Source organism: Orycteropus afer, unplaced genomic scaffold (assembly GCF_000298275.1).
Source record: "Orycteropus afer afer isolate SDZICR_OR568_19922 unplaced genomic scaffold, OryAfe1.0 scaffold00100, whole genome shotgun sequence".
Lineage (NCBI taxonomy): Eukaryota > Metazoa > Chordata > Mammalia > Tubulidentata > Orycteropodidae > Orycteropus > Orycteropus afer.
Genome location: NW_006921687.1, coordinates 5,093,600 through 5,106,030, shown reverse-complemented (window position 1 = coordinate 5,106,030; position 12,431 = coordinate 5,093,600). Strand labels below are relative to the sequence as shown.

The 12,431-nt window shown below is 38.4% G+C and overlaps 1 protein-coding gene across 1 annotated transcript in view; it reads left to right on the top strand.

The window, feature by feature from the left end:
- Positions 1-12,431, top strand: part of FGD4 (FYVE, RhoGEF and PH domain containing 4) — a 311,611-nt gene that overhangs the window by 294,422 nt on the left and 4,758 nt on the right. The window contains exon 16 of the mRNA XM_042781285.1: positions 5,216-5,356. Within this exon, the coding sequence (XP_042637219.1) occupies positions 5,216-5,356 (141 nt within the window). The remainder of the gene's footprint in view (positions 1-5,215; positions 5,357-12,431) is intronic.

Here is a 12,431-nt window from a genome sequence, read left to right as displayed (position 1 = left end):
ATTCTATGTAGCTAAAGTCATAGATATACCTGGTTTTAAAATAATTTCTAGAGAATCACTATTTACTGAGCACCTACATTATATAAGCTTGAAAAGTAATTTCTATTAACTGAAATAAGATTATAAACTTTGAGATCCTCTTGCGGTTAAACCCTTAATACTTGTTTGGCAAACTGAAGTGGAAGCTTTCATGGATAGGGAGGGTTGAATGACATGCTGCAGTGGCCCCTGGTAATAGCAGCAGCTGAAGAGATAAACACAATATAATGAGCCTGATAACTGGTTTTAAGACTGAGTTTCAGATATCTATGGAATAAAAATTTCTGGTTACTCTCTAGAAAAGAATATTTATATTTAGGAATATGATAATCAAAAGCCTATTATAGGACATCTGCTAAGATGGAAAAATAGGCAGACAAGCTACACAGACCCTCTTCAACAAAGAGAAACCAATTGACAGAAATACAGAAGGTAATCCTGGAGCCCTGAGCTTTGAAAGGAAGTATACAGAAGTGGATTAGGCACTAACTAGGGGAAAAACCTGAACAAAAACAGTGAGTATGTAGATATAGATAGTTGGAGCAGTGGACTCTCAGCTACTCTGATGGAACCAAAGGCCTGAATATTTCCAAGTGGTGCTGGGCCTGAGAATTGACCTAAAGATCAGCCCTGGTTGCCTGGTTGCCAAGGGCTGCAGGGATGACTGTGCTAGTGGCTCTGTGACTAGGAAGGGAAACAGCAAGAAGGGAGACAACCCCTGAACTTTCAGCTGTTCAGAGGGCACAGCTGTTTTGATTGCTTACAAGTGGTGGCCATTTTGGATTTTAAAGTGACAGCACTATCAATCGGATTCCAGGGACCTAAGAATAAGCTCTGTTTGCCAAGGACAGCAGGGACATACAGGAGGCTGACAACAGGAAAGGAGACAGGTGGTGAGTGTATAAGTGCTGCCAACCCAACTAGTGAAAAGAGGAGCACAATACCCTGCTTAAGTAGATAACACAAAAATGTCACAATGCCTCAGAGACAACAGAGCATCACAGTGCACACAAAGAAGCAGGAGAAACAAGGGACCAGGATACAGACCCAAAACACATCCCTGAGGAAGACACAGCATTGGAACTCCCTGATAAGGCATTCAAAAGAGTTATAGTTAGGTACATTCAACGAATTGTGAGACAGAGCGAGAAAAACACAGAAAACTGTAGAACAATTTTGGAAAACAATACAAATACAAGAACAAAATGACAAAATAAATGAAAAATTAGAAATGATACAAAATCTACACACAGAAATCCAGAAGATTAATACTAAATACTAAATTCTCAGAAATAGATAACACATTGAACAGGCAAAGAAGTAGAATTGAATCAATGGAAGACAGAATTAGTGAGATTGAAGGCAAATACCTCAATACTTATTTGGAAAGGGATCAAGCAGAAAAAAGATCAAAACAAAATGAAGAAAGCCTCAGGTTCATGTGGGATACCATCAAAAGGATTAACCTATGTGTGAATGGAATTCTAGAACAGGAAGAGAAAAATAAAACCACAGAAAAAATTATTGAAGATTTTGTTGGAAGAGAACTTCCCTGATATGATGAAAGATGAGAATATATCCATTCAGGAAGTCCAATGAAGTCCAAACAGGATAGACCCCAAAAGAAAATCACCAAGACACATCATCATCAAACTAACCAAAGACAAAGAAAGAATCATGAGAACAGCAAGGGAAAAACAAAAAGTTACCTACAAGGGGCAACCCATAAGACTAAGCTCGGATTTCTCGGTAGAAACCATGCAGGCAAGAAGACAAGGGGATGGTGTATATAAAACCCTGAAAGAGAAATTTCCAACCAAGAATTATGTACCCAGAAAAATTGTCCCTCAAATATGATGCTGGAATTTGGTAAAATCAGACTAACCGTACAAGAGATGCTAAAGGGAGTCCTTGGACAGAGAACCAACAACTTACATCAACACACATTATAATGTAACCCAGCTATGGAAATATCCAAAGTAAAGAAGCCTACAAGATTGTGAACAGGGAACCAGAGACATCAATTGACAAACGAGGACAACTACAAACCAAAAAGAGGGAAGAACTGTAGTCACAAAACTTCTAAATTGTAGGGAAGTCAAGACAACTGCAGGATAGAATGGACTCTTCTAAACTTGGGAAGAAAACTATAAATCACAGGGTCACTGCAAAGAAAAATTGTAAACCTTCACATCAAAATAAAAAAGAGGACCAGCAGAAATATTTAGCAAATACTAAAACAATTCTACTTCCATAGTGATACTGCCTCAGAAACCCAAGGAGGGGTCACTATGAGTTGGGTCTGCCTCAATGGCAAACAACAATAGCAACAAAGGAAGTGATAACTCGATTCATAAACAAAACTAGCTCAGCACAGAAAATTATATGGAACAAAGAAATAGACACCACAAAAAAGCACATAACAAAAATGACAGCAACAAATCCATACTTGTTGATAATTACACATCTGGCCATGGACTTATCACTAAGATTTATAGAAATCTCTAACACCGCAACAGCAAAGGAATTAACAATCCAATTGAAAAATGGGCAGAAGATATTCAGGTGGCCAGCAAATACATGAAGAGATGCTCATGATCATTGGCCGTCAGAGAGATACAAATCAAACCAACAATGAGAGATACTATCTCACCCCAGCACTGATAGCAAGGTTCAACGAGACAGAAAATAACAAATGCTGGCAGGACTCTGAAGTGATACAGCCATTGTGAAAAGAAGTATGGCAATTCCTTAGAAAGCTGGAAATAGGGATACCATTTGACCCAGCAATCACATTACTAGGTATATATCCTAGAGAGCTGAAAGCCAGAACAGGAACAGATAGATGCACACCATGTTCATCACAGCACTATTTACAATAGCAAAAAAATGGAAGAGTGGATGACCAAACTATGTTACATACACATAATGGAATGCTATGCAGCACTAAAGAATAATGTAGAGTCTGCAAAACACTGCATAACATGGATGAACTTGGAGGACATTACGCTGAGTAAAATAACTCAATCACAGAAGGACAAATATAGTATTAGGTCACTGTTGTGGAGGGTCAAGGAAAGGTTTATATATGGAGGGAAACTTTGTTGGTTGTCAGGGGTGGGAACACTGCAAAAATTGTATTGACCCATGTCACTTTAAAATGCATTTTTTTTAAATTTATTAACTCATTTAACCAGATATATAGTATGAAATCTGTAAGTAAAACTATATTATGTGCCTCTCTATACACATACATATAAATGCACATTTGAAACTTACTCTGTGCCATTTAGTGTATTATACACTCTAGACCCCACAAACTTTCTTTGTAAAGAGGCAAAGAGAAAAGTTTTGATTTTCCAGCCATGAGGTAAAATCGAGGATACTGTATAGGTAAATGGCTGTTCTGGTTACCTAGTGCTGCTCTGACAGGAATATACCACAAATGGGATGGCCTTAACAAACAATTTATTCTCTCAATTTGGAGGTTTTAAGTCCCAGCTTCAAGTGCCAGGTTCTAGGGGCTGTGTGAAAGCCCCTTGACCTTGGGCTTCAGCTCAGCCTCTTGCTCCTGGCTCACTCTTGGTCCCAGCTCACTGAAGCTAGAGGCTTCTCTTTACTCAGCCAGCTACTGGCTGCTGAGGTTAACAAGCCCAAGGCTGGCAAATAAATAGGCACTGTCTCAATGTTAACAAACCACATGGCAGGATATTAATGTAAGTCCCAAGGTCGGTAGAGCATGACAGGCTGCTGAACAATGACACAGCTACATGCAGGGTCCACATATGCCCTAAACTAGAGACCATTCCCAAAGCTGCTGCTTATTGCTTATATATTATTGCTTATATATGGGAAGCAGACCACATACCCAAAGCAGCTACTCAGCTACTTGTGGTGGATCTCACCATGGAGTTGATTGCCAGTCTCATCATGGGGAATAACTACCACCAGCTGCCCAGCCACTCATCAACCAGGCCCAGCCCAGTTGACACACACCCTTAACTAACACACCCTTAACTAACACAATTGTATACATTTTTTTTTTCTTTTGACAAGTATTAAAAATCTAAGGAAAAGAATGGAATTCTCTTTGGGGGGATAACATTTCACTTAGGGAACACTAACTTTGAACTCCAACTATCAGCAAATTGATTGCTAATGTTGATCTATAAAAATAATTCTTAGCTCATGATTCAGACAAAAATAAGTAGTGGGCCGAAATTATACTATGGGCCATAATTTGTCAACCAATGCTTATTAAACTATCTGTGATGAAGAGCCAGTTTTATTTCTAATGCATCACAGATCAATATTTTTTGCCATGACACCCAAGTGCAGGAATCTGAATGTTACAAAGTCAAGTTGCTTTAAGTTTCTAAATGCTTACTCTTATTTCTATGCTTATCTCATCTTGAACTGATTACAAAAGAATTTGCAAACCAGCCATGGTGACACTGAGTAGCACTACCCTGGGGATTTCAGAGATAGAAAATAGAAGCAAACCAGTCAATTCCCATAACATGTATAATAAAACCCACCATTTAGTCAAATGGTTTTGCTTATCTTTTTGTTAGTAATTTATATATTAGGAGACAAATCAGAAAACTGTAAATGACTTAAAATTATTTGAGGTCATAGTAAAAAAAAAAAAGATTGATGGTCATTATTGTCTTTTTGCTATTACATCCTAACATTGTATGAGTTGTAGCATTGTGATCAAAAGTTCAGACTGTGGAATCAGACTGCCTGGGTTCAAATCCCAGCATGGCAACTAATAAAAGTGTGATTTGAGGAAAGCTGTTTAAACCCTGATCCTCAGAGATAATGAATATTCTAATTTCTCAGTGTTGGTATGAAGACTAAGTGAAATAATCCATGTAGCAGGTTAAGAAAAGTACCTTCATAGTAAGAAGTCAATACATGTTAGTTCTGTTTAAATTGAAGGTCTAAATAATATAACAATTTAAAATTTGCTCAATTATTTTCCCCTAGCTAGTGATAGATCTAGATGTACACTTAAATAATATTTGCAGGTAGTACTTTCTTGGACAATTCAAGGAAACATTTTCTGCAATCACATGGTACTTTATATTTTCCCTAAATTGAATTACTTCTCAATGCAGTTCATTTTGTGATCATTCACTCTCACACACATTCTTTCTCTTCATTTTTCTAGATTGAATCAGCAGAAGTATCTGGAAACAGCGTGGTTTGCAGCTTTCTGCAGTACATGGAGAAATCAAAACCTTGGCAGAAAGCTTGGTGTGTGATCCCCAAGCAAGATCCTCTTGTGCTGTACATGTACGGTGCCCCACAGGTATGTAAACTGCATCTACCTGAAGGCCTGTGGGTATAAGCTTAATAAAATCATTTAGGTTTGTTCCTTTATAGGACAAGAGAGCTCAGACACTTGAGCTCAGACACTTAAAAATAATGAGCAACTAAAATTCAAGCTTATTATTTAAGTTGATTGAGTCCTATGATTTTTGAGTCCTATGATTTTTACCACCATGTTGATAAATAATGTTTCTACAAGTATATTTCTATGTTCTTAAGAATAAGTCACTTCTTGGCCACAGCCAGCTACCCAAAGGGAGTAGTTGGACCTGTGGGTTCAGGACCATAGTTACAGGGACATCAAGCTCAATTGGCATAACATACTACACAAAAACATTGTTCTACATCCTACTTTGGTGAGTAGCAACTGGGATTTAAAAGCTTGCAAGTGATTGTGGTAAATTGTAGTCAATGTCATGAGACAAAGTGTATGTGAACTGCTTTATGGAAAGTGAATTTTCTCTGTAAAGAATCTAACTTTTTAAGTTACTATTTACTTCATCCTTTGGATCATTTGTGCCTTTTTTTCCTCATTTTTTCCTCATTCCTATTCAATGGATAAGTGGAATAAGTGAGTAAAATTAGGATATGGTATGAGGCAAAAGGGAAAGATAATGCCTTTTTAATGATAGGAAATAATAAGACTGCATTTTTGCTGAATGGATGGAACCTGGAAAAGAATGGAATTTGAGAGGACAGAGAATTTTATTCCATCTTTGTTAAATATTATTCATTAACAATTTTTGTGAGAACCATATATGCATATATCTGAAGTAAATCTACCAAGATACCAGTTTTTCTTCTAACAAGAGTAGCACAAGTAGATTGTGTTGTGATTACAAAACAAGAAACAGATTGTGGGAAGATGGTGGTGTGAACAATTCTAAGTTCTGAACCTTTGCAACTAGAAAAAACATTTACTCAGCCCAGAGGCATTTAATTGATTCAGGTAAGGCATGTGACAAAATCTAACATCCATTCCACCACTCATCTGTCAGTTTGTTGTACTGTGATGGCTTGCTTATTGCTGTGATGTTATGCCACTGCTATTTCAAATACCAGCAGGGTCACCCATGGTAGACAGGTTTCATCAGTGCTTCCAGACTAAGACAGACTGAGAAAGACAGACTGAGAAGGGGCCATCCACTTCTCAAAGAATTGGCCAGTGAAAACCTTATGAATAGTAGTGAAACACGGTCTGATATATTACTGGAACACTTTATGAAGCCAGAAGATGAGCCCCTCAGATCGGAAGGAGCTCAAAATACAACTGGGGAAGAGCTGCCTCTTCATTCAAAGGGATGCAGTAAAAGTTTCAGGACCTCAATTTGCTGATGGGGCATGACTCAAAATAGGAAGAAACAGCTGCAAACATCCATTAATAATCAGAACATGGAATGTATGAAGAATGAATCTAGGAAAATTGGAAGTTGTCAAAATAAAATGGAATGCATAAAGATTGATATCCTAGGTACTAGTGAGCTGAAATGGACTGGTTTTGACTATTTTGAATCAAACAGTCTATTATGTCAGAAATGAGAAATTGAAGAGAAATAGCAATGAGATAATGGTATGCACTGTCACAAAGAATGTATCAAGATCTATCCTGAAGTACAGTGCTGTCAGGGACAGGATAATATCCATACACCTAGGTGGCATAGTGCTGAAGGCATTTGACTGCTAACCAGAAGGCTGGCGGTTCAAACCCACCAAGCTGTTGGTTCAAACCCACCAAGCTGTTCTTTGAAATCTTCTGTTCAGCTCTTTTACTTCATCATTTCCTCCATTCACTTTAGCTATTTTCTGTTCAAGGGCAAGTTTCAGAGTCTCTTCTGACATCATTTTGGTCCCTTCTCCTTGGAAACCCAAGCAAGGGTCATTATGATTTAGAAATGACAGCAGTGAGTTTGGATTTTTTGAGTTATGAGAGCCAAAACACAACCTTGATTATATCCCACCAGAATTTAGACACCACCTGAAAAATAGATTTGAGGCATTGACCACTAGTGACTGAAAACCACACAAGTGTGAGGTGACATCAAGAACATGATAAATGAAGAAAGCAAAGGTCTTTAAAAAGACAGGAAAGGAGAAGGGACCAAAATGATGTCAAAAGAGACTCTGAAACTTGCCCTTGAACAGAAAGTAGCTAAAGTGAATGGAGGAAATGATGAAGTAAAAGAGCTGAACAGAAGATTTCAAAGAACAGCTTGAGAAGACAAAGTCAATTATTATAGTGAAATGTGCAAAGACTTGGAGTTAGAAAACCAAAAGGGAGGAACACACTGAGCATTTCTCAAGCTGAAAGAACTGAAGAAAAAATTCAAGCCTCAAGTTGCAGTATTGAAAGATTCTATGGGCAAAATATTGAATGATGCAGGAAACCTCAAAAGAAGATGGAAGGAATACACAGAGTCACTGTACCAGAAAGAACTGGTTGATCTTCATCCATTTCAGGAGGTGGCATATGATCAAGAACCAATGGTACTGAAGGAAGAAGTCGAAGCTGCACTGAAGGAATTGATGAAGAACAAGGCTCCAGGAACTGATGGAGTATCCATTGAGATATTTCAACAAACAGATGCCCCCGCTGGAGGCACTCACTTGCCTATGCCAAGAGATTTGGAAAAAAGCTACCTGGCCAACTGACTGGAAAAAATCCATATTTGCACCCATTCCAAAGAGAGGTGATCCAACAGAATATGGAAATTATCTAACAATATCATTAATATCACAGGCAAGTAAGATTTTGCTGAAGATAATTAAAAATGGTTGCAGCAGTATATTGACAGGAAACTGCCAGAAGGCAAGCTTGATTCAGAGGAGGACGTGAAATGAGATATATCATTGCTGATGACAGATGGATCTTGACTGAAAGCAGAGAATACCAGAAAGATGCTGGCTTGTGTTTTATTGACTATGCAAAAGCATTTAACTGTGTCGATCATGACAAATTATGGATAACATTGCAAAGAACAGGAATTCCACAACACTTAACTGTGCTCATGAGGAACATATACATGTTGCTGGGACAGAACAAGGGAATATTGCATGGTTTAAAATCAGGAAGGGTGTGCATTAGGGTTGTATCTTTCACCAAATTTATTCAATCTGTGTGCTGAGAAAATAATTCAAGAAGCTGGACGATATGAGGGAGCTCTGGTGGCATAGTTCCTAAGGCACTTGACTGCTAACCAGAAGGCTGGCGGTTCAAACCCACTCCTCGGAAGGAAGGTTGGGCGATCTAATTCCATAGTGATACCACTTCGGAAACCCAAGGAGGGGTCACTATGAGTCATATCTGACTCCACGGCAACGGGTTTGGTTTTTTTTGGGGGGGCGGGGGACAGTATGAAGAAGAACGTGGCATCAGGATTGGAAGAAGACTCAAAAACAACCTGCAATACGCAGATGACACAACCTTGCTTGCTGGAAGTGAAGATGACTTGAAGCACTTACTGAGAAAGATTAAAGACCACAACCTTTAGTACGGGTTACCCCTCAACATAAAGAAAATTAAAATCTTCACAACTAGATCAATAAGCTGCATCACAATAAATGGAGAAAAGATTGAAGTTATCAAAGATTTCATATTACTTAGATCTACAATCAACAAAAGGAGCAGCAGTCAAGAAATCAGATGGTGTATTGCACTGGGCAAATCTGCAAAAGGCCTCTTTAAGGTGTTGAAGAGCAAAGATGTCACTTCGAAGACCAAGTTGTGCCTAACCCAAGCCATGGTGTTTTCAATTGCTTCATATGTGTGTAAAAGCTTGCAGTGAATAAGAATTGAATGATTCTTACGAATAAGAAAGACCAAAGAAGTTTATGCTTTTGAATTGTGTCATTGTTGAAAAATACCGAAAGTACCATGGACGATCAGAAGAACAAACAAATCTCTCCTGGAAGAAGTACAGCCGAATGCTCCTTGGAAGGAAGTGAGAATGCCCACTTTGTCTCACTTACTTTGGTCATGTTGTCAGAAGGGACCATTTCTCTAGAGAAGCATATCATGCTTGGTAAACCAGAGGGTCAGTGAAAAAGGCAAAGACATCTCCTCAATGAGATGGATTGACACAGTGGCTGCAACAACGGGGTCAAGTATAACAAGGATTGTGAGGATGGCACAGGACCAGGCAGTGTTTTGTTCTTACATAGGGTCACTGTGAGTTGGAGCCTACTCGACAGGATCTAACAATAACAGCAGCATGCATTTATGAAAAATATATTCAACAAGCGACAGTGAAGGAAGAACTCCTTAATCTGATAAAGGGCATTTATGAAAAACTTACTTAACATACTCAGGAAAGAATGAGAGCTTTCCCCCATTACAATCAGGAACAAGACAAAGATACTTGCTGTAACCACTGCTAATCAATGTTGTACTGAAAATTCTAGCTAGAGCAGTTAATAGGCAAGAAAAAGAAATAAAATCTATCCAAATTGAGGGAAAAAAGCAGTAAAACAATTCACACATGACATGATCCTATATAATGTTGTTGTTAAGTGTCATTGTTGATTCTGATTCAGAGTGACTCGATGTGACAGAGTAGAACTTCCCCCAAGGTTTTTGTAGGCTGTAATCTTTATGAAAGCCAATTGCTAGGACTTATCTCCCAGAGCCAGTAGGTAGGTTTGAGTCTCCAACCTTTCAGTAAGCAGCCCAGCACTTAACCATTGCACCTCCAAGGCTCCTATTCTTATGTTTTGGTTGGTTGGTTGGTATGTGCCATTGAGTCAGACCCGACTCACAGCGACCCCTCCTTGGGTTTCTGAGACAGTATCACTATGGAAGTAGATTGCCCCATCTTCCTTCCAAGGAGTGGCTGATGGGTTTGAACTGCCAGCCTTCTGGTTAGCAGTCAGGTGCCTTAGGCACTATGCTACCAGAGCTCCCCTATTCTTATGTAGGTCCCTAAATAACCTATAAGAAACTACTAATAAATGAACTCATCACAGTGGCAGAATACAAGGTCAACATAAAAAGTCAGGCATGTTTCTATACATCAGAAATTAGCAATCTGAATGTGGAATTAAAGATCTGAATAACTGGAATTCTGTGCTCATGGATCAGAAGACTCAATACTGTTATGATGTCAATACTACATAAAGCAATGTACAGATTCAACACAAATGCCATCAAAATTCCAACAGATTTCTTTGCAGAAATGGAAAAGCCAGTCCTAAAATTTAAGTGGAACTGCAAGAGACCTTGAATATCCAAGACAATTTTGAAAAAGAAGAACAAAGTAGGAGGACTCACACTTTCTGATCTCAAAACGTCTCATACTAGTATAATGCTACATATACACCAATGGAATATAATTAAAATCTTGAAATAAATCACATATCTATGGTTAATTTTCAACAAGGGTGCTAAATCCATCCAATGGAGAAAAAAGAAATGAAGCTGGGACACCTGGATCTCTACAAACAAAAGAAACTATCTAGACCAGTACCTCTCAACACATATAAAAACTAATTTAAAATGGATCCAAGACCTAGATCTAAAGCCATAAAATTCTTAGAACAAAACATAAGGGAAATGCTCTGGGATCTAGCTTTCACAAATAGCATAAGTAAAAGAAAGATAAATGGGACCTTGTCAAATTTAAAAACTTTTGTTCATCAAAGGATTTTATTAACAAAATAAAGACACAACCTACAGGGTTGGAAGGAAGGGTGGGCAATCTACTTCCATAGTGAAACTGCCTCGGAAACCCAAGGAGGGGTCACTATGAGTCGGGTCCGACTCAATGGCACATAACAACAACAACAGGGTCAGCAGAAAATTTTGGGAAACCATCCATCAGATTAGGGTGTAATATCTAGAAATAAGTAAATCCTATAATTTAACAACAAAAGGACAATCCATTCAAGAAATGGGCAAGGGAATTGACTAGACATTTCACAAAAGAAGAAATGCTAATGGACAATAGCACCTGAAAAGAGGCTCAACATCATTAAACAGCAGCAACAAAACTCACTCCAGTTGAGTCGATAAATCTTTATAGAAGTAGGTTGCCCCATCTTCTTTCTGCAGAGTGGTTAGTAGATTTGAACTGTCAACCTTCTGGTTAAGTCAGGTGCCTTAGGTGCTACACTACCAGATACAATCCAAACCACAATGACTTATTAGTTCAAACTTGTTAAAATGGCTATGGTTAAAAATACACATATAACGACAGGTATTCATGAGGATGTGGAGATATTGGAGCCCTCCTTCATTGCTGGTAGAGAGTTCTTGTGGCATAATGTGTAGGACATTTGGCTTCTAACCAGAAGGACAGTGGTTTCAAACTCACCAGCTGCTCCATGGAAGGAAGATAAGGCAATCTACTTCCATAAAGATCTACAGCCTTGGAAACCCAATGGGGATTACTATGAGTCAGAATCAACTTGATGGGACTGAGTTGGTGCTTCCCCCCCCCCCTTTAATGATGTTGAGTCTCTTTTCAGGTACTTATGAGTCAGAATCGACTCAATGGCAGTGGGTTTGGTTTTGGTCCATTGCTGGCATGAAGGCAAAATTGTACAGCCTCTGTGTAAAACAACCTGGCAGTTCCTCAAAAGTTAAATTTAGAGTACAATATGATTCACTTCTAGGAATCTACCAAAAAGAATGGAAAGCAAGAACACAAATATATCAGTGTTCATTGCAGCACCATTCACAATAGCCAAAAGGTGGAAACATCCTAAATGTGCAACAGATTAATGGATAAACAAAGTGTGGTCTATCCATACAATGAAATATTTCACAACCATAAAGAAATGAGGTCCCTATTTGCTGATGATATGATCCTATACCTAGAAAACTCAAGAGACTCAGGCAAAAATCTACTGGAACTAAATGAGAGATTTAGCATCATGGCAGGATACAAGATCAACATCCAAAAATCAGTTGGATTCCTCTATTCCAGCAAAGAGACTGCTGAAGAAGAAATAAGGAAATCAATACCATTTACAATAGCTACCAAAAAGATAAAGTACTTGGGAATAAATCTTACCAGGAACACAAAAGACCTATACAAAGAAAACTATAAAAAACTACTTCA